Source organism: Thunnus thynnus, chromosome 9, assembly GCF_963924715.1.
Source record: "Thunnus thynnus chromosome 9, fThuThy2.1, whole genome shotgun sequence".
In the NCBI taxonomy this organism is placed as follows: domain Eukaryota; kingdom Metazoa; phylum Chordata; class Actinopteri; order Scombriformes; family Scombridae; genus Thunnus; species Thunnus thynnus.
The window spans coordinates 10,206,122-10,230,852 of record NC_089525.1 but is presented as its reverse complement, the minus strand read 5'-3'; the positions used below and the strand labels follow the sequence as shown (position 1 = coordinate 10,230,852).

At 44.3% G+C, this 24,731-nt stretch overlaps 1 protein-coding gene across 7 annotated transcripts in view; it reads left to right on the top strand.

Annotated features, from left to right (window-relative positions):
* The window catches only part of tenm2a (teneurin transmembrane protein 2a), a 207,608-nt gene that overhangs the window by 94,631 nt on the left and 88,246 nt on the right, over nt 1-24,731 (top strand). Inside the window, exon 1 of one of the 7 annotated variants that reach the window (XM_067598782.1) lies at nt 5,934-6,563. The exons of the other annotated variants lie outside the window; for them this stretch is intronic. Coding sequence (XP_067454883.1) covers nt 6,512-6,563 — 52 coding nt within the window. The 5' untranslated portion in view covers nt 5,934-6,511. Of the gene's footprint in view, nt 1-5,933; nt 6,564-24,731 lie in introns of those variants that run through there. 7 annotated transcript variants of the gene reach the window in all.

Here is a 24,731-nt window from a genome sequence, read left to right as displayed (position 1 = left end):
TTATAATTTAAGTTGGATGGTGTTCCATGTATTATTCAGAGAAAAAGGCACAATTATTTTGGTAGTTTGACAGCTTGTTCTTAATCCATCCTCAAAATGTTACTGTTTTTAACTTAGTTAAGTCAAAGTAGCCACATTGAATTCATTGTTTTGGGGATTTTTTTAAATAATTTTTTAATGTTTGATCAAATGGTATTTTTATCTTTTTTATAGTCTGGTAACCAAACAGATGTGAAGTGTGAGATCAATATACCTGTCAATCACTAGTATTGTATGTGCATGTCTGGGTGTGCTGCACTGACAATGTACTTTGTCATAAAGGACATTCGAGTAATCTCAGAGATATAAAGGTCAAGACATGAGGTTCCCTGCTGAGGAGAACACTGTGGAACCAGGACGGCGCTCTGCTCTTCACACTGCGAGGCGATAACCTTCTCCCGCTCTCTTTTATTTCACCAAATCCCTTCTTTTGGCATCTCATGAAACACAACCCTTCTGCGTGTGTGTCTGCACTGTTCGCTAAAGTCAAACAGTCAGATGAGCGTGGCGATGAAGGCCATTAGATGTAGCTGTGCTCGGACGTGCGTGCGGTGCAGTGTTTAAAAAGCCTATTTGAATTTGTGAGCTGCACAAAAATTAAGAGAAAGCACTCAACCTCCCTGCACTCGAAAAATCCAGGCTCAATCCCCTCTTTTGCTTTTTAAATCAGATTTTACACACACACTCCACTGCTCCTTCTATCCAACCATCCATCTTTCCTCTCCAAATTCAAAGATTTCAATGATATCAGTGGCGCACAGAATTATGCCCACAATCAGCTGCTTGGAACATGTAGCCACACCAATATGCTGCATGCTCTCAACATGCAGTATACTGATACATATTCTGTGTTTTAAAGGTCCAGTGTGTAAGATTTAGTGGCATCTAACGGAACAGACTTGGCAGAAATGGAATATAATATTCATAAGTATGTTTTCATCAGTGTGTAATCCCATAAAAATAGAAATTGTTGTGTTTTCATTAGTTTAGAATGAGCCTTTCATATCTACATAGAGAGCAGGTCCCCTCTCACAGACACTGCCATGTTGCACCGCTGGCTCTAGAGAGGGCCTTTTGCGTCTTTCATGCGTTTTGCAGCCACTGTAGGGTCTCCTACACACTCGGAAGGGGAGGGGACGGGTATCAATTTGGTTGCAATCTGCAACCTCGCGGCTAGATGCCACTAAATCTTACACAGTGGACCTTTAAAACAACATCAGTATTGTTTTTGACATACTGAGCGAAAGATTTCTGTCTCTTATTGTCTGCTATAATGCATGTGTGGCAAGCTTTGTTTTCCATTGTAGTTAAATTCAACACTGTGACAAGCCTCCAAAGTCAATTTTGGGAGGGAAAACATCTGCTAAATAGTCACATCTTGCTCTCAGAACCATAGCTGAACGAGGCTTTACCTGGTGTGTGCCTCAGAGCGTGTGTGTGTGTGTGTGTGCCTGTGTGTGTTTGGCAGTGCAGAAACCTTGGCTAACCCCCTCTGTGCTTCCCAATGTCCTGTCTCTGAAGAGCTATGACCATTAAGCAGCTGTTCACTTCTAAAGCCACAGAAAAAATGAGAGAATGCAAATGAGTCTCGGTATGCGCCAAAACTTCTCCAGAGGGACACACTGTTAGGTCAGAGACACACAGAAGCGCATACAGTACAGTATTTGCACTGGCACATGCATTTATACATTCACAGTTACACATTTGCACACACATGCAGCCAGGTTGGATTCCCTATTATGTAGCACAAGCAGTATCAAATGATCTAGCTGTAACTGCATTTCTCTTGGAATTGGAAAGCAAAGGCTTTAGAGTCCAATACATCTGATTAAACAGACTCCAGGTACAGACTTCTTCTACTGTAACTACCTGTCTCAAGCAACACTTCCCTATTTGTGTTACAGTTTGATATAGTGCCTCTCTCTTACACTGTAATTGTTTGGTACACAGTCCATTAGGATGTGAGTGTTATTACAAAGAAGGAGAGTATCATGCTGTGCACTGAAACAAGGACATTGTTCTAAGGACACTTTCAATTTGTTCATAAAGCAGCTCCTTTGTGTAGCTGTCCATGGTGCTGAAACCACTCTTGAAGGTGAGGGGAGGACAGAGTGTGTGTGGGGTGGGGTAATGTACTATGTTTTTTTGTCAAGAACAGCAAGCAAAGAACACGCTCTGTTGATCTGACTTGAATGATTCGTCAACTGAATGAGTGTAAAAATGTCGACAAACGACTGAATGAGACAAAAAAAAACCCAACAAAAAAAAAAATGCTTGTAGGCTTTTGTTGAGAGCACGTTCTCAGCTCAGTTTTAGGATGCACATTACTCTCTTCTCTTCTCTGAGATGTGATTATTGTATAGCAGAGTCAGCCTCTGGGTAATGAGAATGTATGGTGAAAGGTATAAAGCATTTGATGTTATTTTTTTCCGTGCCCTAGTTTTATTTATACTCAGACTTACAGCAAGCCAACACAGGTCATTCTTTGCCCTGAGGATGAAAGAAATGTGTGATTTTTGTGATTTTGTGCATGTATGCGTAGCTTCTATGCATACAGGTGCATGTGCGTGTACTCCTTGTGCTCCGTCCCTAATAAGAGCTTAACCTTATTAATCACATTAGTGTGCTGAGGGTGGCTCTGGCGACACTCACACATACTTGCGCAGACACACACACTCAGACATGCGCACACAGGCAGAGGCATGTCAATCTGTCATTAGTTAATAGCTCATTAGCACAAGGTGATTAATTACTCTGGCAGGGTGTGGGGATGACAAGGATGGGGGGGGGTTGAAGGAGGAAGGAAAAGGACCGTGGAGACAACAAGACTTTTCACTGAGGAAAAAGAGCAAGAGTTGGGGAGGGGAAGTGGTGAAAAAAAATATTAACCTCCTCTCGCTTCTTTTAAAACAGTTTCACTACTATCGATTCTGGATTCTGAGGCCAACCGCAAGGGCCACGCACATGTGTATGTGTGTGTGTGTGTGCCCATGCATACTGTAGGTGTGCGCAGCCCCCTCTCCTGGAGGTGTTTTGCTGGGTCGTGTTTTTTCCTGTGTCTCACGGGGATCAGCTGTAAAGGTTAACTAGTCTTTTCTTAAGCTTTCAGCCTCATGACAAATGACCATGTTCAACCCATGGGGGCACCTCATAGCGCACCTTCCCTCTCCATCTATTCCCCTCCCTCTCTTCGCTCTCTCTCTCTCTCTCTTCCTCTCCCCTTCGCCCGCTCTCCCTCGGTGTTTCAGTTCAGGGAGCAGGTAGAAGCAGGAGAAACAAGAGGAGGTAGGTTGGGAGGGAACAGGCAAAGGTAAGGGAAAAAGAACAAAAAGTGTCACTGAGGGAAGAAAAGCATCACAAGGCAAAGAGACACAGAAAAATAGAGGAAATAACAAAATAACACGTGTATAAATTGATAGCTTGCAAATCCGACGGCCTAGTTGCAGTTTTAGAAACCCAATATTAACCTAAGAGTGTAATAGTGAGATAAAGAAAAGTAGAAGAGATTGAGTAAATCTGCACAATGAGCCTAATACACAGAGGTTTTACTTCATCTTGTACGGTTACACAATCCCTGCTTCACCTTAGTCTGTATGACCTTTCCATGTGCTCTCTTTCTTGTTCCTTCCTATACTTTAACACATTCTGATTTTCTTTACATCCTTTTTGTACGGCCTTATGCCCTCCACACTGAAGTACAGCAGATTTAATGTACTCAGTGAATCAGACTCAATGGGAGCGTCTGTACAGCCCACATGTATACCTTATATATATGGTTATACAGATATGCCAGGTATAATGATGCTGAATGGCATTGATAAATAACCTGCATGAGAAAATGTATCACTTTGCGTTCACATGCGTGTGTTTGTACACGTGTATGTGGGCAAGGGCTCATGCGAGTGTATGTGTGTATGTGTGCATGATGGAGTATTACAAGGTGTTGTCAAGAAAGCAATTTGTTTCTGTCTCAGATGGGTTTTTTATCATGACAAATCGACGTGAACCTCATCTAGAAATCCAGCATCTCCTCCTGCGCTCCGGCTGATTCTACCTGGGCCGCACTCTCAACTTTAATATGATGAAGTCATAGCTGCAATCCCCACCCCCCCCCACCCCCATCCTCCCCCACCCTCATCCTCCCCCCGGCACCCACTCTGCTGTAAATCGAGTCTCAACACCTGTGTATGCAAGCGTGTGTATCCAGGGAGCGTACCTGCCCGTGTGTGCACACCGCTCTTGATCTCCACATACATTCGTGTGTATGTGATGACACATGCTGACCACGTATGTGCGAGCCGGGGTGCCGCGGGTGCATCTGTGACTTGTTGAGGATGATAGATGGCGTCTGAGAATGTCACATGAAGAGGTAGAAAATGAGGCTGACAGCGGTCCTCTGGAGTGGCTCAGGGGTTGGCCTTTAGCGCTCCTCCACTCCTCCCTCTTCACTACGACACACATTACACACACCTGCTTTGTGTCAGCTATGGCTTTTCTCCTCAGAGCGGTAACTCTGTACTTGCTGCTCAGTGTGTGTGAATGCATGTGTCTCACTCTTAGATCACTGTCTATTTTTATTTCTGTGTCATCATTCTTCCACTGTGGCTTCTGGGATCAACGTTCACTATCCACGTTGGTTTCATAATGTGTGGTGAATCTTTATCTTTGTCAAATGTTGAGTAGTTTTGGTGATGCATAGTTTTCCAAATGCATAATATCTGATAAGTGATGTGTCAGGATGCATATTGAATATGTAGGATTATGTTAATATTATATATAATGTGATGATGAGCTAGAGATGACCTCAGCCTCCTGGTTGATATGTGACAAGATGTCTGCCCTCTGCTGGGCACTGTGAGGACCTTCACTCACCTGGTGACCTGCCACCTGAGCTAGTGACTAGACAGAGTCTGTGGGTGGACAGAGAGAGAAACACACCTTTATGTTGTACTAGCTTTATTTGGATAATTTATATTTGAAATAGTTGTGGTTATCTCAGTGTTCTTGTTTATAATTTATCTGGCAAATGAAATTGAAAAAGGTTTTCTCCTTTGTCATTTCTGTGGTATGTGAGGTTGATGTTTGGTTGCACTAGTGGCAGGAGTTTAGTTAAAAGCATTGTTCCTGTATTGTTTGACATTGTCCTTTTTCTATATAGGGACATTGTGTGGATGTGAGTGCGCCCATGTGAGATCTGACATATTACTGGCTTCATCGCCGCAGTGTCCTCTGCCCTTCCTCCCTCCCTCCCGCTCAGCGTCTCTGCTTCACCGCCTTGTCTTTTTTTTCCTTTTACCCTCAACCCCATCTTTCCTCTCCTTCCACCTTGCCTCATCTCCTCCTCTTCTCTGGCCACCCATTCCCTTGTGTCTCCTCTATCAAATTCTATCCTTTCTCCTCTCTCTTTCCCCTTCGCCTTTGATGTGCATGCTTTGTCACATTCCCATGATTCTGTCACTCTTTCACTCTCTAGCGCTCGTGGGCTCCATTGCGTGCTCCCGCCCTTGTTTCCACCTCCTCCTCCTCCTCCTCCTCCTCCTCCTCCTTCTTCTTTCTACCACTACGCTTTCCCTCTTTCACTGTCTCACCCCTACCCCTTTCTCTCTCCCTTTGGCTCATTCGTTAGCTCCCGCCGTCATCCTTCCTCCCCCTCCATCTCTGTGGTGCGGTGCTGCTGGGAGAGAGAGCGAGAGAGAGAGAGAGAGAGAGAGAGAGAGAGAGAGAGAGAGAGAGACAGAGAGAGAGAGAGAGCGCGTGTGTGTGTGTTGAGTCTGCTCTCAGTCTCAGCTGTGGCCAGATGGAGGATGGAGCCGCAGCCACATCTCTCCTTCTCTTCTGCTCTGCCTGCCACAGGCTGAAAGGCTCTCTTTTTCACTCTCAGTGTTTCCTCATCCATCCGTTCCCCTATGCCCGAGCTGGCCTTGATCTGTGACGGATTGAGCAAAAAAAAGGACTGAGGACGAGAAACAGGAGGGAGACAAAAAAAAAAAGACCTGCAATCTCCTGGAAAAGGGAGAAAGCAGTTACAGGGCATTGCGCTCATCTTTTTTTCCCCCCCTGTGTTTTGATGTGTGGCGTTCGTCTCTGCAGTGCAACAGCCACACGTGTGCAAGTGTGTCGATCCACACCGCCTGAGTGCGCGTGTGTGTGTGTCTCTCGGGCTCCTGCTCTATCCATCTCCCTCTCTCTCTCTCTCTCCTGCACGGTGCTCCGGCACTCAGCTAGCGGATTGTGCTTCTCAGAGCTCACTGCAAACAGACGGAGAGGGGAGAAGAAAGGAAAACAAGAGTGAAGAAGAAGAGCAGCGAAGGAGAGACGACAGAGAGGGAGGACTTTGACGGAGGAAGAGAACAGGCTGCAAAACATTGAGAATCAAGAAAAAAGAACTCTAAAGGGAGCGGAGAGGAGCGGAGTGTGGAGGAGAGGAGATAAGGGTAGAGGGTTAATCAGAGAGAGAGACAAGTACGGAGCGATGCATCATTCAGGCAACACAGGAAGAACCAAGACCCTCTCTCATGAGACAGGTAAGACCCCCGGATACTTCTTTGTCACTACAGCGGTCAGATGGCATTGTGCTACATTCTCAACAGAAACAATAGAGCCTCGCTGTAACTTGACTGTAGCCAATCCCCGTCTTTTCTCTACTGTGGATGGACACACACACACACAGAAAACCAAAGTAGCACACGGGTCTTGAATTATTTCTCATTTTTTCAGTCTATATAGCTTAATGCCTTGCTGAGGTGTAGGTTATATACACATATTTGAATGTGTGTGTTTGTCTGTGTGAGAGTGCGTGTATGCGGCGTGGATGGTGTTGATCAAAGGCATACATCTGAATAGAACACGGCTTTGATGTGCGCTTGAAGTTATGATTGGCATCCGTGAGCGCCAGTATGCTCTGTACGTGAGTGACTCTGCGTGTGTGTGTGTGTGTGTGTGTGTGTTTTGGTCATTGGTTTGAGGTTTGTGTGTATGTGAGTGCGCCCTTGTGTGTCGGCCCCCAGCTTTCTAGCGCGCACATTCCAATTGACGGTAATTACAGTGATTGACAGGTGGCTGATGGCAAGAAATGGATGGGACATGGGTTGCCCCTTTTCCACCTCAATCCATAATTTATTCATGTGTGTGTTCCTCAATATTTACAAGGTTATTTCGAGGTATTTGCCTTTCTAATTCACCACTGATTAATTGATTGAATATTTCCATGTGATTTGATTTAAAAATCAGAGTGGTCTGATTTGTTGTGAACTGTGCATGTTAATGTGCAGGATATTCGTGTACAGTAGGGGTTTATATTCTGTGTTGTTTGGCGGAACAGTTTGACCTCGGGAGAAAAAGTTAAGTGTGTCTGCGGTGTATCTCTGTGTCTGTATCGGCGTGTGTATTAGTGTTTGTGTGTGTGTCATATAATAGTTGTTTGATTGCTTTGTGGGTGTGAGGGGATTGCTAGCATTCGTCAAGCTAATCAAACAGTTCCCACTGACAATCACAACGTGGCACACACTCTCGCAGCAGCTCTGACACATCTGCCTCCTATCTGAACAAACATCATGAATTTACATGCTAGACAGCCGTAATATGGCTTTTTCTAAAAGATAAAGGCAACATTGTTCAACGAAACACAGGCCTTTCACAGGCTCACACACGCACTCCTTGAACCACCCACTTGCATTCACACACACACGCAGATACTCACCAACACATACACACGCACATCTGTTACACGGATCTGGCCCAGCGGTGGATAAATGTGCCTTTCTGATTGCTGCCATAGACGGGACGTGATTGGCATGGCAGACCAGGGAATTAGCCACGGTTTCCATGGTGACTAATTAGGAGGGTCCTGACTGGTGGGTTTATGAAGACAGATGACAGATCGGTGGTTCACTTCCTGCTTTACAGAGCGGGTGGTCCCATTGGCTAGCAGGACCCCCTGCCATCTAAGACAGACAGACGCTCTGCAGGCCACCTCACATGTGTTCAGCTGTCACCAAACATGCAACTATCAAATCAAATTAAATGTTATCCTACGCCAGCACACACACATTTCATTTTTTTTTTATAAAAAAGGGTTGGCCTGTCATAGGGAGTGTGCACATCTCACTGAGCACACACTTGTACTTTGGCTTAAATCGACTGATAGATGCAAAATGCAGTATTTCCATATCGTAGTAGCCACACGTGCTCCGCCATAACCTAAATCCGCCCTAGATGTATACGCACATTTAGAGACCGATTCAGTCTTTTATTTGACAATAAACAAGTCAGATGCACGCACACATTCACGCTGATTATGTAGCCATAGGGCATGTGAGAGAGAAATAGGTGTGATTGGGTCCATCTGTGGCAGAGAAAGAGAGAGAGAGAGACACGGACAGAAAGAAAGAGTGAGAGAGAGCGCTCCATCTGTGGACACCTGCCCTTCCTCCAGGCTACCGTCCCTTTCCTCTGAACTGCCAACAAGATCTGTGGTTGCACAGGTGCACGCATGTCTGTGTGTTTTCACAAACGCCGGGACGGTCTGTGTGTTCTCAACACTGAGTGTAGCTGATTGGAGGCACATTCACAAAATGTAAAAATCAAACAGGCTCTCGCTGAATGATGAGTGAATACTGTTTGTTCTTTCAACTTCCAGTTCCAGAGTCTTGGATCTGTGTCAGTAATTTAACTCGCTTGCATCTTCAGTTACAGTATAGGCCTGTTTCACAGTAGATATTTGGACACATCATAGCAGGAAAAGCACAGGTGTAATTAATATCATTAACGATGCTACATTACATTAAGGTGTTCCAGTTTCAGTACCTCAGTATTATGCATGTTTGTTTACTGGCATGGCTTACTAGGACACTTAATTGGAATGGAGCCACTGTTAATATTATTAGCTACACCTGTGCTTTTCCTGCTATAACTAATCTGAATGTATGCCATGAAAAAGATCTATTACACTGTGTGTTCTATGGCTTTACATGCTCAAGGTTACTTTATTCCACCTACAAACAATAACATACTACTACTACCGAGTGATACTCAACAGCATATATAATTGATTCCCCTGGACACAAGCAATCTAGCATGCAACACACTGTTAGACAGCTTAAAAACACACTGCCAGAAAAAATTGGTTATAAAAGGTAGAGGAGAGTGAGCCTTCCCCTTCCATTTCATTCAGCTATTCGTCCTGCCTCTCTCTCTCTCTCTCTCTCAGTCAGGCACCAGCTCCACCTAATGGCCTCTGCAGGTACTGATGCACACACACACACACACGCACACACACACACACACACACACACACACACACACACACACAAACACTCATACACTGACACAGGCTGACACACACACACACACACACACACACACGCTTTGATTAAAATGGCTGGAGCACGATTCCATTTCACCACAACGAGCGAGACAGTTCGGAAGCCACTAAGATAATAGCCATGATTTTGTTGGTCGGACGCTATTTATTGGAACACAACCCCTTCAACGCGGGGAGCAAGGCGGAGGGGAGGAGAGGGCACAAAAGGAGAGGTGATTGGAAGAGGCACAGAGTGGGAGAGAGAAAAAATAGCAAAGCGATTGAAGAAGACATGCGTGTCACGGCTAAACAAATAAGCATGTGTGGGAACAGATGGTAATAAAGTTCTCTGTTACAAGACTAGTGGCTCGTACACACACAAACACTCACACACGCCGACGCGCGCAGACCCACACATGCACAGCTTGATTATGCGGAGTATTGGGCCGTGAGTCATTAAGACTTTGCCTCAGTGAAGCTGACTCGAAAGTGAGCAACGACAGTCATCTACAAAGGCCGGTCACTAGCAGTCATCTCTTTCTCCATTCCCTCTCTTTACTCCGTCCATCTGTCTCTGTCTGCTTCGCCCGCTCTGCCTCTTTGTTTCCACCTATTTTGGCCTCCTTACTGACTCCTTTATTCTCTCCACACACCGCTTTTCTCCTTCTTTCTCCATCTTTACTCATCCTCTCCTCACTTTCTTCATTCCTCTCTCTGTTCCCCCTCCTCCCACTTTAGGAAAATGAGTTTTTCTGTGCTTTCAGTTTTCCATCCAGTGTTCTTTAAGCCAAAATGTGTGTGTATATATGTGTGTGTGTGTGTGTTGATGGGTGAGGGCGATGTGTCCTCAATCACAGTGAAAGCATTTGTTTCCCTCCGCCAGTGGAGATACATTATGTATTTCACTCCTTTTCCTCACATTGGGGTTTTTTTTTTTCTCTCCATCACGCGTTTTGTCCTCCCCACTCAAGGTCAGTTGGAAGATTGCTTTCAGCCCCCTGTGTCCTCCCCGACGCACCATGCTTTATTGTGTGTACGGCCGTCAGCACCTGTACGTTTATGTATAACACCATGCGGTTTGATGGTTGTGTGTGCATGCTTGAAATCAGGAAAAAGAGGGGAGGGGGCGGTTTTCGTACGATCCAATCTGAACCCGTCAGGTAAGCACTTAAGTGTAGTTGTGTTTGTGTGTCACGCTGATGGAAAGGCAGTCAGCCGGCAGTCAATCTCAGTTTTCGAGTCAGTTTTGAAGAAAGGAAATGGAAGAGGAAAGGAAATCGTTCAAATTAACATGACTCGTATTAAAAGATAACTCAAACTTGTTTTTTATTGAACTCATTTTAAAAGTAAAATGTTTTAAAAGTGTTTCCTCACAAATTTTATCGATGCATTTTCCTACGTAAATATTTAATGCATGTATTGATTTCTTGAGTGTGTATGTATGTGTGTGTGTGTGTGTGTGTGTGTGTGTGTCTGTGTGTGTGTGTCTGCTATAAAGCGTGTGGCTGGTTTTTGTATGGACGGTTGGAGGTATTAATTTTCACAGTGGTGATTTGGGTGAGTAAAGGGCTGGCAAGCTAACTGGTGTTCTCAGCATGCTTTTGAGCGTGTGTGTGAGTGTGTGTGTGTCTGATCAGCGAGCTGGCTGGTTTTATGCTTCACTACCCTGGCTGCTCATCCATGTGTACCATCTGCATGTGGCGCTGCCATGTGTGTCACCTACAGTATACCCCAACACATCCCACTCCTCTCATATCTCTAACCATCCCTCCATCCACACCTGACTCTGTCTAATCATTGTCCTCTTATCTCTTATCTCTTATAATAATGAAAGCTTTCTCTGCTCTCATTTGAAAAGCTAATTTATAAAAAGAAAAGGAAAACAAAAGCGGGCATCGCAGTTCATTTAAATCCTTTCACTTACTTTACGCTGCATATTAATAAAGAAGAAGAATATTTTTACACGGATATTAGCAACTTCATTCAGCTTTTAATTTTCCTCGAAGAAAGAAACCATCATATCCTCAATCAGAGCAACAGTGTAGCATGCAGTGTTATCCCATTTGTTTGCCATGCAACGCTAACGCTCTAAGTGATCGATCCATGCCACAACTAACTATGTGACAGATGAAAGTGTCACAATTACAGTCATGCTGAAGTGACAAATTGATTCCAGCGTTTCTGCTGGAAAGGAGTTTTTGTCTTAGTGGTGCCATCGTTCATCTACGCAGCCTCATTATACCTTCTGGGGTAGCAGCGACAGCAGTGACTCATTGACTCATCACGCCGTTGTTTGTAAACTCGAAACCCGACTAACCGTTCTCCATTCCATTCTTCATCTTATCTAATGTTCCCCATTTCTCTGCTATCTCTGCCTTCCTGCTGCTACAACCTCCAGTCCACGTTTCCTTCTCGCACCTCCCTTCATCTTTAATATCCTTCTCCCCAAAGCACTGACTCCAGCTCCCTGAACTCTTCACCCTTTCTTTTGTTCTCCCTCCTGCATCTCCTCTTCCATTCTCCTCCGAACACTCTCCTCGGGCCCGTGTTATTAACATAAAAAAGAAGAGCCTACCTTTTCCTCCAGCCCAGACTGTCTGAGTCACTCCGCCCCGCCAGCTACTGGCTGCTTCGCCGGCTGTCACTTCGCCACAGATGTGAAACCGATTTCAACGGACAGGGTGAGGACAATGGCTCACGCGTTAGAGAGTTGCGTTTTGGCAGTTTCTTCTGCTGAAGACAGTCAAATAGTTTGCTGTGCTGATTCTGGAGCAAAAATAGGTCAAATATGGGATTGTTTTACAAGCACAGAGAGGGAGTAGTTTTTAAAAAGCAACAGAGGAAATGAGGCTACTGTTTTAAGTGGAGGAGCTGCCTCTGCTTTAGGTATGTCAGGGCATACCTTAATCTACTATGTTCATCCACTCACTGTACCGCTGTCACATTCAGATTTAAGAAAGACATTATTGATTACATGCGTCCTGTAAATCACAGCCAGAGGTTTAAGCCTGTCCTCACGCAGACAGTAATGCATTATAGAGTGAGTTTTATTACTTTTGAATTACTTTGATGAACACTCTGAAACGACTCTTCCGAAAAAGATTCATTAGCCGTCCATCAATTTTGTGAGGTGGCTGACACATTACACTAAAATGTTTTTCACTTTTCCCTCAATTAACTCGGCGTAATATGCTCACTTCCACGAGGAGATGATTAAACGGAGAGACATGATGGCTTCCATTTTTCTCTGTTTCGGCATTCAGTCACGGTGTAGGCCTATTTACAGCTCAGGAGGGATTTATTCCGCGGATTCAACGGTATATATTGGGTTTGAACTGTAGACTCTGTTTCTGAAATGACTTGTAAAGGTCACTGTGGTTGTGATACACAAGTAAGTCGTTATATAGCGTTGTAATTCAATACAAAAGCTATGGTTGTGTTTTTTCTGTACATTACCGGTCTTAATCTCTAATTCTCTGACTTGAATACACAAACACATGAGACAGTGGCTCCAGCTGCCGTACTAAACAGAAGGTGTGTTTGGAGGGGACAGGGCACTGTGACCTTGCGAGCGAAGTGAAATCCTGTCTTTGCATGCGCGTGCGTGCGTGTGTGTGCGTGCGTGCATGTGTTACTAATGACCGATGCTTAAGGGGGAGATGAGGGGAGATGGGCCATGCAGCAGGGCAAAGGGGGCAGTGAAATGATTCCATCGATCATTCTTGATCACCTAAACAATGTCACGCCGCACGTGCATCTCGCCGCATGTGTGTCTCGCTCTCCGCCTCCTTCTCTCTTTGTCTCTCCTATTGACACACATTGTGACTCTCACCTCCTGCTTCTAACATTTTCTGATGGGCTGTGTGTGTGTGTGTGTGTGTGTGCACATGTGCGCTTTCAGACCGATGCTGCAGTGATGGCACTGGCCAAATGCCAGCTCCTGCACAGTTCCATTAGCATTGTGAAGGCTGGCCGTAGATTGCTATTGATTGACTATTGCCTCTATTCATAGGCTATTCAGCTTGAAGCACACACACACACACAGACACACCAGTGCTCTAGAATAGGATAGAGTACGTGAATCCAGACACACACTTAAAAGTGTTTGAGGAGTTTTTGTGTCTGGGCTCATGAGACAAAATACAAGGCTTTTATTTCCGTTTTAAAAATGGAAATAATTCCTAAGATGACTGACTGACTTGTGCAGTGAGTCATCATGCACACAGTTTTGGAAAAAATAAAATAAATATGTGCGATTTAACGTTTGATTGGTGGCTGTAATGGCCTGTGTACGCTGTGTGCACTCGTTGGCTTTGACGGGGACTTGAGGACACCGAGCTTGTCGATGGCTGAGCTTTGGATTTTAAAACAAATCAATGCCAAGTGACTGGACCCCGGAGCCACTTCTTAATGAGAACCACTGCTCAGAGATCTCCATACTCCCTCTGTCTCCACTTCTCTCTCTGTCTATTTCTCGCCCGCTGCTCTGTCTCTATCTCTCACACCATTTTTATTTTCCATCTCTCTGGTTTCTCTCACCTCTTGCCCTTCGCCCACAAGAGAACATTCACAGATGCGCACACACTTACACCTCAACTTTCTTTTTTTTTTTTCTGTATGCCTCTATTTTATTTTTCCTTAAGATATTTTTAGACAGCCTAATGTCAGACCCTCCAGTGGCAGTCCAGAATGTGCTGAGGCTCTGCTCGTCTAATCTATGAGTGTCACAGCAGGGAAAACTGTGCTTCCATAGCCAGTGACAAGATGTCTTCACTGTGAAAAAATCACCAAAAGTACAAGAAGATTTAATGAAACCTGTCACATGATAATCTGCAGTGTTATTTACTGTTTACAGAAAAATGTTCTGTACATGCAGGTGTGTGCAATGCCTCCAACAGCTGCATCTATTGTTTAGCATTATGTGTGTGTTTGTACGGAGAGGTATGTGTGCTCGTGTGTGTGTGTGTGTGTGTGTGTGTGAACACGCTGAGGGGATTAAGGATGTAATTCAGGATTATCCAGCAGGTAGACTTCCCACTTCTTCTGCCGAGGAGGAGATGGAGAGGCAGAGAGGATGGGGAGGAAAAAGATGGATGGATGGATAGAGGGAAAGAAAAGAGGAAAAAAGTGAGGATAGAGCGATGGAGGAGAGAGTTAAAGGAGGAGAACAAGATGGCAATGTATTTATATAGCATCATTTATACACTCAGGCAGTTTCAAAGTGCTTTCATGCTAGAAATCATTTTAAAAGAATTAAAGACCAATATTTACCTATGCAAGATTGGGGAAAGGTAATTAAATGAGCCATTTTTTTTTTATTTTAAAAGAATATAAAAAAGAAAATATAATACATATATAAACACACAGAAATTTACACCTCACTAATTTGTTCTACAAGTGTGGCGCATAGCGACTACATGAAGAATCACTAATCTTTGTTCTTACTCTAGGAACAGCAAACAAACTGGCTCCGGATGATCTAAGTAGTTTCATATTGTTCGAGCGAGTCAGCGTTGTATCTTGGGGCTAAGCCATTTAATGATTTATAGACAAGTAGACGTAAGATTTTGAATTCTACTCTGTGACGCAGTGGAAGCCAGAGCGAGTCCTAAAGACCGAGCGTAGAAGTGTGCGAGAGGGAGGAGAAGAAGAAAGAAGAATACAAATAAGATGCAAAAATGCAAATATACCTGGCGAGAAGTGGCACAAATGTTGCACTGCTCCACAGGGAGAGAGAGAAAGAGAGAGAGAGAGAGAAAGAGGGAGAAAAATAGAATGAGAGGGGGTGTTACAGACTGGGAGAGGCACTGGTGGAAGATAATGGTTTTGTACTTTCCAGTTGAAGCGCAAAATATTGAATTTTCAGATCCAGTAATGGGAGCAAATCACTCCTCCGCCTTGCGTGTTTGTATATTTGTGTCAGCAAAGTCTTTGCTCTTTTCGTCAGTGCTCTTAACATTGTTAACTGCACACATCACTGTTCAAGTGTAACGGCACATATTCAAATATAATGAGACTTGAGTCATTGCCATTGCTCCGTTCAAAGTGGTTTTTATTTAGTGCAGCATACTGCTTTAAGGGCCCCGCTGCCTTTGCTCACCAACAATTGCCAAGTATTAAATAAAACATAAGAAGCGAGAGCAATGTGAGCAAAGGAGCCCGTGTTCCCAGTTTAAAGCCCACATGAGGTGACAGAGGCGATCTCTCACACACACACTCACACACACATGGCAGCAACCAGGGGGTACAGGGTCTATCTGTAGCGTTTTTGAAATTGTTTTGGGCTAATCCTGGTTTTAATATGTCTCTCACAGCAGGGAGGCCTTCACGCTCAATAGACACCATGGATTTGTTTAATTGTGTCTGTCTGTGCGTATGTGTCTGTATGAATGTCATGTATGTTTAGGAGAGAGGGGGAAAAAAAAGTGGAGGCATAGAGACAATGCTCACATAGAACTGATGAATGCACACACACACACACATCCAGCGAGTGAACCCTTGGCAGTACTTCTGCAGTCTGTTTGAAGTAGTGTCTCAGGGGAGGCTATAGGACTGTGGCAGTGTTTCACCCACTCAAACACACACTAGCTCACAGGGAAAGAGGGATTGCAAAGAGAAAAGGAGGAAAAGACAGACAGAAGAGACAGTAGGAGGAGTGCCTCTCCTCAAACACACTCCATCTCGTCTCATCCCTATCTTTCGGTCTCTCGCCGCTCCCAGTGCAGACGCAGACACGGAGCGCTCGGAGAACAGGTTGAGGTTGTTTACAGCCACGCTTTTTTTTTTTCTTTTCTCCTTTCCCCCAGTGCTCATACGCTCATATCTCGCTATCATACTCACACCGACTGGGTGAGATTGAAGCAGCGCGCTGGAGACACGGCAAGAATATTACCCGGGCTGCATCAGCATCAGAGAGGGGACTAGTCGTTTAATTTTGTCGCGGTCTCAATTAGAATTGCCAGCCGTAAGGAGAAGAGCCGAACACAAACACCAAAGCCCTCCTAATAAAAGCCACCCCACAAGAATATTTTAAAACAAAGCTATGGCTCTCTGATTGAGCATCACTCCTCTCTTTCTGTTTTGTTAGCTGCGTGACCCGATCAAGGCCGCACAAATTTAAAGCACCACTTGTCAGTTTCAGGGTCTGTAAAGTCATCTTTGAGAGCAAACAAACAATACAAGCAAATAAGGTGCAGAATGAATAAAGTGGGAATTCAAAACATGCAAGATTGACGGCCGAGTGAAAGGTATCAAAGGTGTTTTTTTTGTTTTTTTTTCTAAGGGCGACTTAAAAAAGCAGCTCATTTGAATGTTTCTGTTTTTCCACCCTCTGCCAGCAACAAGCCCACAAATGCCTCCTGTTTTCTTAAAACAATAGACACACGCATAAAAAATTACTGATGCACAAAACAATCCCACTTAAAGACAGTGCTGCTATCCTGCCAATCTGCAGAGCTATTGTATTATTTTGTTCCTGGCTCTGCTGTGTGTTTGGCTTGTTTTCCATACAGTCCCCCCTAAACCCTGTATTTTGTAGAACCTCGCATATGAAGCGCAGGTACGCGGGCAGGGTGCTGCATCGAGCCATGTTCTTTTATTTTCTGTCAACCCTCTTTCTTACCCATTTCTCCAGACATTCCTTCGGTGTCCCCTGGTACAGCAACAAAAGCAGCTAATGGAGAAGGAATGTACCTACACACAGGCACAGATGGAGAGGCAGAGAGAGAGAGAGAGAAAGAGAGAAGGCGAGGGACACACCGGCAAAAAGAGAGGGAGAGAGCCATGCAGAAACAGAAGGATAGAAACAGGAGGGGAGGCACGATGTCGTATGGTGGAGCGCAGAAGAGAGTAAAAAGCTCTCAGTCATGTTGCCAATGTAACACCCTTGTTCCACGGCTTCTACTCCAAGTTGTAAAGTACTTCACAACTTAACCAAAACAGCAATTCAGTGCACTAGATGTACCGTGTACCTCCATATAAGACATATTTGCTGTATTAGACTGCCAAAAGCAGTTATTTCCATTATCGATTCATCTTTTATAATTTCTTAATAATGTCAGAAAATAGTGAAAAATGTGCATTGCAGTCCCCCAAACTTCCACATTTAAATAGCTTGTTTGTCTGACTAACACTAAAGCCCAAAGATAGTTTTCAGTGATATGAAACAGAGAAAAGCAGCAAATCTTCACATTTAAGAAGCTGGAAACTGAAAAGTGTTCGCCATTTTTTCTTGACAAATGACTTCGAACAATTATTCAATTACCAACATTGTCACAGATTCGTTTTCTGCCAATCGGAAAATTGATTTACCCGATGTTATATTTGTAATCGTTTCATGTCTAATGCCGTATGAAACTTGCTCGTTGTTGCGGGTTGTCATGATATTCTCCTTCTCTCTGGGGTTATTGCTCGCATTTGCATCACACCCTTGCACAGAATATTTACATTACAGTAGGCGTGCAGAGGCTTGATTATTTTATTCTATTTTATGCCTTGTCTAGACATGTCTATCATAACGCGCCCATTTTTTTACTAATTTTATCATAATACATCATCTATAGACATCTATAGAGATTACTGTCTGCCAGCAGCGCAGCCACGGATAAATTCCATGGATAGTTTCCAGGATGAAATTTTATTTTCTCTGAAAGTAAAACTGCTGTAAATTTTCTTTAATGCATTGTCATAAACTAGAGAATACAGTATTTACAAATTTGCACATATATCATGTATAACATAGTATTGCTATTTTAAATAGTACTTATCTTGTGTATTATCTGCTCCTTTACTGTCTCTTTCCTTTCCTCTCCTGTCCTTAATTTTGTTTCCATCTCTTTCCTGCCCTTCACCTTCTCTCCTCCTCTCCGTCTCCTTCATCCTCTCACTCTCCTCTTCTTCTAGAGGCTATTTTTTTTTTTTTTCATCTCCACTTAGCTTTTAGTGCTCTTCTGTGCCCCACTCAAGGGGAATCCACCTCTTTCCAGACACAGCCTTATTTTAGCAACACAAGCTGGTCCTTGGAGAGCACTGTCAGACCTCATACACTGCTCCGTCTGCCCCTCTGTGTGTGCGTGTGTGTGTGTGTGTGTGTGTGTGTGTGTGTGTGTTTCTGCACTTGCATGTATGTGTAAATTTAGGATGTTTCAAGACTGACAGGACATGCAATGTCATCAAGAAACCATTCCCAAAAGATATTTAGAGTTGTCAACATTTTTTTTCTTTCTTTCTTTCTTTCTTTCTGTCTTTCTTTTAATTCCTTTCTTTTTTCTTTCTGTCTTTCTTATGTTTTTGGAGTGGTCAAAGCCACAGGTGAATTATTAATGAGATAGGGAATTGTCGTTCTACCTCAGATCTCCTACTGCCTCTAACATGAAAGAGGTGAAGAGGAGCAAGAAAAGTCTCTGAAGGAAGGCAAGCGTGAAATACCAAACATTTTTGGTTCTCTCTGAAACTCAGGAGTCATCAAGGAATTTGTGTCTTTTGTAGCTTGAAAACCTCTCTGTCTGTGGCAGTGAATGTGTGTGTGGAGGAGACTTATTTCCATTTAAATATTCTTTTTTTTTCCCCACTCCTCCCTCCCCTGGCAAAAAACCAATCAGCCATCCTCCTTCCATTCATCCTCCCTCGCTCCGTTTTGACTCCTCAGATCACCTGGTAGCGTTCGGCTAGCTGTGCAATGGTGCAACGAAAATGAGCAGGGAAGACAGACCATCTTCAGAAGCATCACTGCGGGCCAAATGCCTTATTATGTCAGATTTACAAATTCCCACTCCCGAGTCGGAGGAAAAAGTGACCTACATAACTACAGACCAGAAAAAAAAACACCAATGGCCCAATTCTCCTCTCCTCCACTCCGCTCCCTCTTTCTCTCTATCTCTGCTGCTCCCTCTCTAGCTGCTCCCTTTCTCTCTCATTTCGTCACCCCTCGTTTATCTCTATCCTTTCCCCGACAGCGGCTTGGTGAGTTATCACCCCTCATTCAGATGAGAGGAGTGGCATGCATTAAGGTCTGTTTTTTCCCCCCTTTTTTTTTCTGCGTCAGTGTGTGCCCGCCTGACCGTGTGTTCTCATCCTGCGCACGCGTGTGTGTGTGTGTCTGTGTGTGTTATATGGTCGGCGTTGCTAAAATGGTACAGTCGGCAGAGGGGGGGAGTGGTTAGGTGATCCAACCAACCTGCTACTAGGTAAACACCATCTGTTCACACAAAATTTCCCCACTCCGACACTATGACTAGAATAGAGTGATCCAATCGCACTTCTCCTCACACACTTCTGCCATGCCAGGTTCACACCAAGGTGTGTATGTGTGTGTGTGGCACTGATGATAATAGATAATGACAGAATTGTTGGCTCGTAATTCACATTTTCAGGTGTTGCTCTTTTAGATCTTACAGTATAAAACACACACAGGAAACATATTTTTCTCTTCATCACTCTCATCCCTTGCTCCTCTCTTGCTCTATCTTATCTGCGCTGTCAGTCTGTCTCTCTGTCTGTCAGTCTTCTTCCTCTTTCTCCCATTCTCTCCATCTCTCTCTCTCTCTCCATCTCTCTCTCTCTCTCTCGCTGCCTGCGGTAGAATAGAGTCAAATCAATCAATTCAGGTTTCTTGGGCAGACCAGTGGTGTGGCAAGAAATTGACCTTTTGTTTCAGTGTGTATGTGTGTGTTTGTACACCAAGCAGAGGGAAGCAGTTAGAGCTAAGACGCTATCTGCCTCAAAGCCGATGGTGCCATCCAGTGTGGTGCTGCCCCAAGCTAGCCACTAAGGATCACACACACACACACACAAATGCACACATAAATACACACAGCTTTCCACCCTCAGCTATAGCAGATATGACAAGTACATGGACTGTGGACACAGCATTAGCAAGGCTCTGTGTCTTTTTATAGCTTTTATGCTAAGCAGCACGCCATTGCAGGCTTTCCATTTTTGCCCGACTGGGTATTGAGTATATTGAGTGAGTGAGTTAGCCTGGGTTAAGTGGCTGTGCTTAAGGGCACAACAGCACTGCTGCGATCACTGGCTGCTCCCGTACAGCTTTGGAACGAGCCTGCGAAACAAGATAAAGGGCTCATGAAAACACACACACACACACGCACGTGCGCACACCCAACGGAAAAGCGGGAGTGGACGACGGTGTGTGTGCAGGGAAGAGATGTTTGATTTTCTGTCATCCCTTTGTTTTTGCTGGATTGTCAATTTGTATTTCTCTCATTTCCTCCTCTTTTCTTCCACACTCTCATTTATAGATTGCAAAGTCTCTCTCTCTCTCTCTGTCTCACACACACACACACACACACACACGGAGTGCCAGATGTGGGCTGACACTCCCCATCTATCCAGAAGGTGGGGGTTTAATAGAGATTTATAATGATTATCAGGAGACTGGGGAAGAATATATCATCACTGCTTAAAAATCTACTGATAAAGGGCATGGATGGAGGGAGTGAGAGGATGGAGGTAAAGAAAAGGAGTGGAGGGTACGTTGGGGAGTGGTATAAATGCAAGGATCCTTGGTGTGTGTGTGTGTGTGTGTGTGTGTGTGCTGTAGGCTAGGTCACACAAACAAAGTCAAAAACCAGAGGGGCCAAAGCGGACGGGGCTATAACCCGAGGGCACTGTATTGAAAAGAAATCCGGTGCATGTGTATGCGCGCTCTTTTATGTGTGCTGCTCAGTATGTGTCTGGATGCTTCGCTAAGACTTCCCACTACTTACTTGCTCCGTGTAGCCTCCATAATATCATGATAATGCACTGTGATTCCTCCACTCCTAGACCCTGCACGCTCTCCAGAGATTTTCTGTGGAGAATTTCTTGGCCGGCTCGAGCCTTCCACTCCTCCGCCGTTGTCTGTCTGTCCTCATCCCGCTGTTCTGCACTAAAACAGCTCATAATTATTGTCTTAGCATCCTTCATGTATAATTTATCAGCCGTTTAAAAGCGGAGGTGCATGCAATTAAATCTAGAGGGAGCTTCTGTCTTTCCAAATCTCCCCTTCCTCTCTCCCTTTCATAATTTCTCCTCCCCGTCTCACTCTCTCACATGCGCAGGAGCTTTCAGTCGTGTCCTTTTACTCTCTGCGTTACACTTTGCCGTTGTGCATCCCGCTCCTTCCTGTCTCTTTCACTCAGTTTTTGAGTCCATTCTGCCTTCCCTCTCCTGCTCCCTCTCCTTAATATCTAAATATGTGCTGGAAATTGGATAAATCATGCAGAGGTGTTCTTGTTCTCTTTCTCTCTCTGTATATCCATTTCCTTTTCATCCTTCACTCTTTTACTCCTTTATTCCCTCCCTCCCAGAGAGAAAAGAGAGGAGAGGAGAGGCGCAGAGTAATTGGATTCCCCCTAATAGCGAGGGTAATGTTGACAGTACATAAATCCTGCCACTGAAATAGCGCCTCGTTTATCTTCTGACTTTGCCTCATTGTTTTTCGGCGCCTGTTCCCCACCCTCATCTTCCTCCCCCTCCAAATCCTGTATGTGCTTCCCCTCCATCCTTCCTTCCTCACCCCTCCCTCCCTTCTCCCCCCCCCCAGGGTCTCATCAGGTAGCCTTGATTGTCTAGATGGGCCTCATATGGGACAATGTGTCTCTGCATAAATTGGTCGACACGGTTTGGTTGCAGCCAAGCAGATATTGGAAGGAACAAGGCGGGGAGGAACATAAACTCAGATAAAAGGGAACATACATCGGATCCTTGGCGCAACATAAGGCTTAGAGGGAACAATGAAGGATGTACTTGACTCCACTCTGTGCAAATAAAATCTGTTCATTCTTGCACCCAACATATTTCGCCTCTGCGCGTTCATCTGGTTCCAAGGATGGCGATACTTCAGGAAAACCTTAAATGACATTCAGTGTTGAATCTGTAGGTTCCTGTAATCATGCCTGTGAAACAAACAGTCACTTAAGAGCACGTACGAATCAGCTCCACAACATTCATGCAAATTTTAAAGTGGAACTCCAGCTTTTTACCATTGCGCTTCCACTAAACTGGGGGACTCAGAAGAAACAGATTTTAAAAAGAGAGGTCAAAATCAGACCAGCAGAAGCTTAGAGATCCTGATTTGTATTCCCCAGTATGGATCAAGCTCTAAGAACCCTACATTTCCCATAATGCAGCTTGATCTCTTCATCAGCCCCTTTCCCAACTGTTAAACTCCAACATCCTTCCAACTCCACATCCCCAGCTTGTACCCTAGGCTTTCTGTTATAAATGTTAGCAGTTAGCAATAATCCCGATGACATCACTATGACATCATTACTGCTATTTTTTCAAGACTTTGAAAAGCTTTTACAGAGGCACAGGATATATTATACAACAGACTGAGTATTGACCATTATGAGTAAACTGTACAGTAGGTGGTGTGCCCCTTTAAGGATGTACTGTATAAGACAGCATCCACAAATAGGCCTATGTATTATATCAGAACACAAAAAAAATGCCCACCTAAAATATTTTGGCAAACAAAATAGGCAGAAACAGAAGCATCTATGTAGAAGAAACCTGTAGGTTAGAGGAAATCATTGTGAGAGTGGGTGGGGAAAGAACAGAGAAAGAAAATTCGGCATAGGTTGTGTCACTTTTCCTCTCCGTTCCTTTGCTCCTCTTCTCCTCTAAATATCAAACAACCTCATCAATAATTGACCGACTCTGGCAGTTGATCAGCTATGAACGGTCCTTTATAGCAGCATTAGGAAACAGTCACACACAAACACCCACACACACACACACACACACACCCTCAAACATCCTCCCTTTGATGCTCTTTCATGATCCATCTCATTGACGCAGGAGTCCAGGTCAGGTCAGCTAATCAATCACCTGCGTGGCATTTGAATTGTTTGGTCTGTCTATAGGCTTCCTGTGTACCTACTCCTCTGATCTCTTCTTCTGCAGACATAGAAACACTGACAAGGTGGGCCATGAGAGAGATGGTTCGTTACTGAAGAGCTTCAGGAGCAAGCATGATAGGTTAGATAATCTACAGTGTGCATTCTCAATGGTTGACATTATCGATAGTGCCGAGAGTCAAGCAATAGCATCAAGGTCAAGCCATGCTCTTTCATCCACCCGGCCTCGCTTGCGGCGTCCACTCACACCTTTCATATATGATAGCCTGGAGGAACAGAGGTGGAGAGGATGATAAGCTGTGTATAAGGCTACGTTCACACTGCAAGCCTTACTGCTCACTTCGGATTTATTGCTCAGATCTCTTTTTTTTTTTTTTTTGTTTGGCTGTTCACATTATTTTTTTTAAATGTGGCCAATATCAGATTCCAGTGTGAACTGGTCACGGTCCTGAAATGATCTGCAAGCACAAAAGAAGAAAAACAAGAAGAAGAGGACGTCACATGGAGCGCGCTGTCATACGGAAGTACACATGGAGGCCTTCATGAGTAGATGATAATGAGGACAAGGATGAGGAGAAAGCTCCCGCCAGCACAGAATTGTGATGAATATTGATCTAGAGTGATGTAAAAAATCGCATGAATGACTGTTCAGACTGAGGTTGCATTGCAAAAAAAATCAGAGCTGTATCTGATTTAGAACCACATATGAAAGTGGCCTAAATCTGAATTGAAAAGATCAGATTCTGTGTTATTTGTGCTGTTCACACTGATCTGAAACAGATCTGAGTCACATATGAGCAAAAAAATCAGATTTGGGCCACTTTTGAATTTTTTTTTTTCCCACAACTGGCTGCACAGACATCAAAGCCCCTTTCAAGTGCTTTTTCACTGTGTATGTAGGCCAGAAATGTAGTATATTTGTTGTTTCCCTGGGTGGTCTGCTACCGCTCTTAACACCACACAGTCATTTAATTGGATTGTCAATCTAGGGAAGCCCACTTCCTCCTCTGTTTAACACTCTCACATAATAGCACGCCGCAGCCCTCAGGCGCTGTTACCTTAACCACACATCATAATCATATAATAATCAGATTTTATCTGTCACAGAGCCGAGTCTGGGGTTAGATGCTAAAGATGTGTTGGCAAGTGGATAAATCCGAGCAGAAGTAAGCGAAGATTAAATAAATACACGGAGGAGAAGAAGAGGAGGAAGGAGGACATTTTGTCTTGTGGTGTTGTTGTCCCAATGCCACCGCCGCCTCCAACACCCCTCCCCTATGCTGAGCTCTGACATCTTTGTACAGCCAATCAATAGGTCACATTTCTTATTACACCCTGCCACTCACCTACACCAGTTCCTGCTCATACACACACGCAACACAAACATAGACACACACACCTACAGGAGCGATTAAAACAGCCTCTTCTTCTTAGTCTGTTTCTGTTCAGTGAGTCACCATTCTTCTGTGTCTTTCTTTCCCTCCATCCATCCCTTGAAGGCTACAATCTCCTCACCTCTCTGCTCTGTCACC